Source organism: Pteropus alecto, unplaced genomic scaffold, assembly GCF_000325575.1.
Source record: "Pteropus alecto unplaced genomic scaffold, ASM32557v1 scaffold49, whole genome shotgun sequence".
Taxonomy (NCBI): domain Eukaryota; kingdom Metazoa; phylum Chordata; class Mammalia; order Chiroptera; family Pteropodidae; genus Pteropus; species Pteropus alecto.
The window spans coordinates 776179-780353 of NW_006443131.1; the positions used below are offsets into that span (position 1 = coordinate 776179).

General features: G+C 59.4%; 1 protein-coding gene across 1 annotated transcript; it reads left to right on the plus strand.

Annotated features, from left to right (window-relative positions):
* Nucleotides 1-6: 6 nt before the first annotated feature.
* LOC102892140 (ETS translocation variant 3) lies at nucleotides 7-4169 on the plus strand. Its single transcript, XM_025040907.1, has 4 exons — nucleotides 7-1099; nucleotides 1661-1898; nucleotides 3049-3164; nucleotides 3764-4169. The coding sequence occupies exons 1-4, from the start codon at nucleotides 1054-1056 to the stop codon at nucleotides 3862-3864; spliced, it is 501 nt and encodes a 166-aa protein (XP_024896675.1). The 5' UTR covers nucleotides 7-1053; the 3' UTR covers nucleotides 3865-4169.
* The last annotated feature ends 6 nt before the right edge of the window (nucleotides 4170-4175 follow it).

Consider the following 4175-nt stretch of genomic DNA (forward strand, 5'->3'; position numbering starts at 1 on the left):
TCCCCGAGGGACTTGTCCCCTCCTCGCTCCCGGGGAGTGTGACGGACTGCAGCGCAGGTTCTTCTCGAGCGGAAGGCGGGGAAACTCAAAGGGTCTCGAGGCCCCCCGGGTTCGATGGCATCGCCGAGATTAAGCGTGGGGCCGGGCGCCCACATGCCCTCCGGAGCCCCGCTGGCGTGCGTGCCGGGGGCCTGTCATCCCCCGGGACATGGCCGTCCCCTGCCCACACGTCCCTCGGGCGGCTTCACCCTTCCCACTGATTCGGAGCCGCTCGCTGCCAGCAACAGGGAAGGGGCGTTTACTGGGGAGCTGGAGGTCCGGATGGAGCGAACTCGGGGCGCAGCGGGACGCCCTCCCCTTACGGAACAGCTCTCAGAAATGCTTCTTTTCTTTTCTATTAAACGGCAAAAACATACAGATTTTTCCTCAAAACAAATGTGGGGCGTGCGCGGTCCTGGTCTAGAGCAGCTGGTGCGGCGTGTTTACTTCCTGTGTCCCGGGTGCTCTTCAAGGAGGAGGGGGCAGTTTGTGACCGGGGTTTCCTTCTGCCTCTCGAAGTAATTCGGTAAAGTTAATCGGAATCAGACGGTCCCTTCTGAGCGGCCGTCAGACGGGCTGGGCTTTTTCACTCCTAGACTGGTACGTCTGGGTGAGCCCGAGTGTGTGTCTTGGCATCGGGGCCCGTCTAGTCATGGAAAACAAACGGACGCCCTTGGCTGCCTGTTTGCACCCATCTCGCTGCGCCTGTCCTCTCCGAAGGGCCGGGCGGGGAGGAAGAAAGCAAATGTTCGAGCCGCGTGTGTTTACCCTCTGCGGTTTACAGTCAGGTGAGAGGTAATTAGGGCCTTGGAAGCTGAGAACCTGAGGACCGGCGTTTGATGACTTGGGGATTAGCAGTGTGGAGGTGACATGTTTGAAAGAAAGGGTTACGTAAGGAGGGAAAGATAAGGAGAAGGAAGTTTGGGCCCAGGTGACTGGAAAACCTTGGGAAGACCATAAACAGGAGCACCTTAGAGTGACCGATGTGGCTTGTGTCTCAGCAGGAGGCTGAAAATGAAAGCGGGCTGCAGCATCGTGGAGAAGCCAGAAGGAGGTGGAGGTGAGCAGGCGTGAATCATCGCCGTGCCCTCAGAACGTCCCTCGCCGGTTCCTTTTCTCTCCACTTGGGCTCTGTTTACAAATGCCAGACTGTGACGACAGCCCCTTGCCTGGGTGGACGCTGCTAGGACATTGTAGGCCTGCTGCCTGGGGACGCGTATCTGACATGTCTGGTCACCACACCTTTCTCCCCAGCTCTTCTTCCGGTTCGAGACACAATTCCAACCTTGGGGGGAGGGGCTTTCAGCTGTGTTTTCCTAAAACGTTCCTGTGTCCTTTCCTGCTCGTCCCTGTGGGAACCGTTGTGGCTTCGCAGGAAGCAGCGTGGGACTGAGTAACGTGTGGGGGGGTAAGCGAGTAGGACACGCGGGTGCCGCCACCCGGCAGTCGTCGGCCTTGGCAACTGCGGTGAGGAAAGGTGACTTGTCTGTGCTCTGCTGCCCCTTGTTGTCAGCGCCAGCTGGCCGGAGGGCGTCGGGGACTGAGCCCGGGCCCGGAGTGGGGGTTCCCGGCACACGTGCACCCAGCCCGACTCCCCTGTCTCGCCCCTTTCGCGCCAAAGGGTATCAGTTCCCGGACTGGGCCTACAAGACAGAGTCGTCCCCCGGCTCCCGGCAGATCCAGCTGTGGCACTTCATCCTGGAGCTGCTGCAGAAGGAGGAGTTCCGCCACGTCATCGCCTGGCAGCAGGGGGAGTACGGGGAGTTCGTCATCAAGGACCCGGACAAGGTGGCCCGCCTCTGGGGCCGCAGGAAGTGCAAGCCACAGATGAACTACGACAAGCTGAGCCGGGCCCTCAGGTGACAGGGGGTGACCCCAGGTCCATAGGGGTGACAGACGGGAAAGGGACCAGCAGCTTGGTGAAGAGTAGGTGGAAAGGGTGTCAGGTGACAGGAGCCCGTGCTGCCTGGGGCCGAGGTGAAGTCCGGCGGGAGCGGAAGAGCTGTCGCACCTGAGTGGCAGGGGCCCCGGAGGAGAGGGGCGTCTCCGCTTCGACCTGGGGTCCCAGCACGGCGGGCACTCGGTCCCGACAGGCCTGCTCTGCTTGGCCGCGGGAGTGTGGCCAGACTTGGACGGGAGCACATTACGCCCGGGAGATGACTTTAGACCTCCCTGTGGGCAGTCCGCTAGCGTTCTTCCTCTCCAGGCCCCCGGGACAGAGGACAGAAGGTTCAGGCCGCGGGAGGAGGGTGGAGGCCGGAGGGCTCCCCGACGCCCAGGCCGCTGGTTGCTTGGGCGGGGCCGGGGACTGCCCTGCACACTCTGTCATGTTCTCTGTTCCCTGGTGGTCTGTACGTTTCATAACCCTTAGCCCTCGAGGGACCGGGGGACGGTGTGAACCTGCGCTCCCAGTGGGTGCGGGGCCGAAGGTTCCCCGTGTGGCAAGGTTCCTGGGGGGCGGGTTTCTGTCCTTAGCGACCCCGAATATAAAATCTGCCGCAGCCTGGCCAGAGCCTCTCGCGTGTCGTTCAAAGTGAAGCAGGCCAAGCCGGCGGCTGCTTTCCATTGTTTGCCCTGCCACCGTAAAACAGTTCCACGTTCCTTCCCCTGTGCTCTCGAGACTAACCGCATCAGGTCTCCCAGGAGACTCTCTGCCCCCACCTGGGTGAGGCAGAAAAGAGAAACGGGGCAGTGACGCGCAGTAGAACAGGAAGGAGACGCACCGCAGAATTGAAACGAGCGCGGCAGAGGAAAGGTGCCGGGCGCTGGGGCGGGTGCTCGGGCACTGGCCCTGTGAGCCTCCCCGGACTGGGGCCTGGCCGCAAACTGAAGGAGCAGAGTAAGCTCCTGGGCCTCCGGGCAGTGACCCCCGGGCACGGCTGCAAAGTGCGGCAGTGATGTTTGCAAGCAACACTTAGAGCGAGAGTCGCTGGTCCTGGTGGCTCCCTAGGTGCATCAGGGGCCGTTTTCAGGTCGGAGAGGAGCTGACACTCATTCCTGTTTTCACAGATACTATTACAACAAGAGGATCCTTCATAAAACAAAAGGGAAAAGGTTTACTTACAAATTTAACTTCAACAAGCTGGTGATGCCCAACTACCCGTTCCTCAACGTGCGGTCGAGTGGTAAGATGCAAAGTCTCTTCGTGGGAAATGAATTTTGAGTCAAAAAAGAATCTTAGAAACTCGCGAGTAAGGCTGGCACGTGTGAGGGGTGCTTGGAGACAGGTCGCGTGGCCCGCGGCGTGTCCTCCCCTCGTGCCGAGAGCGATGGGCTCGGCGGCATCGGGAGAGCCTGTTTGGTCGGCTTTGTGGTTCCCTCTTGTGCATATTATTTGTGGTCTCCTAGGTGTCCTCTTTGGGAATTGTGTCCCATGCGTTTGTGTCGATCTTGAAGTTCGGGATTTATTTTAACATCCTACCTAGTGGTTCTTTCATAGACGAAAACTCGTTTCTACAGACACTTCCGATTTTCTATGAAACTACCAAACTCTTCCTTATCAAGTGGCTGTCATCAAAACCACAGCATCCTTGATCACAGAAAGGGAGGTTTGTATGTTTGCAGTGAAACGCAGTGTCTTTGATCTGCACCACCAGCTCCTCAGAGAACAAGCAAGGCTTCCCCCCGGGGTCTGGCGACAGCCTCCCTCACAGCTCCGCACCAGCGTCAGATCTGCCTGTTGGTGCAGGAGGCGGCCCCTTGCAAGGGCATCTGCTCGTTCTAGACGCAGATCACACCCCAGCCCGAGAAAGCAGATTGCAGGAACTGGCTTCTGACCAGCCGTCGGCCCCGTCTTCGTGGCAGTGCAAAGGCGAGGAAGTCTGACTGGATTCTGCAGAGCTAGAACCTCTCAGAGGAAAGTCGGAACAGAAGGAAGAGCAGCAGGGGTGTGGCCGAGGGTGCCGCACTGAGATCCCCGGCAGACGCGTAGCCGCCACCCACACGAGTCGGGGCAGTTCGCTCCATGCTGCCATCTCTCCGCTCCTGTCTCTCATTCTCGTCCCTCCCTCCTGGCCCTGCGGCACACGTTTCAAAAAAAAGGTGGTATTGGAATGCACCAGTCTAATTACGACCTGTTTTCTCTCCTCGTGCCTGAGGGAGAGGCGTTAGGGAATGAAACCTGTTCTAGCTCCTTG

Coding starts and splice junctions, on each gene's coding strand:
- LOC102892140 (XM_025040907.1), top strand. CDS start 1,054: ATGAAAGCGGGCTGCAGCATCGTGGAGAAGCCAGAAGGAGGTGGAG. Junction 1,100..1,660: donor GAAGCCAGAAGGAGGTGGAG/GTGAGCAGGCGT, acceptor TTCGCGCCAAAG/GGTATCAGTTCCCGGACTGG. Junction 1,899..3,048: donor AAGCTGAGCCGGGCCCTCAG/GTGACAGGGGGT, acceptor CTGTTTTCACAG/ATACTATTACAACAAGAGGA.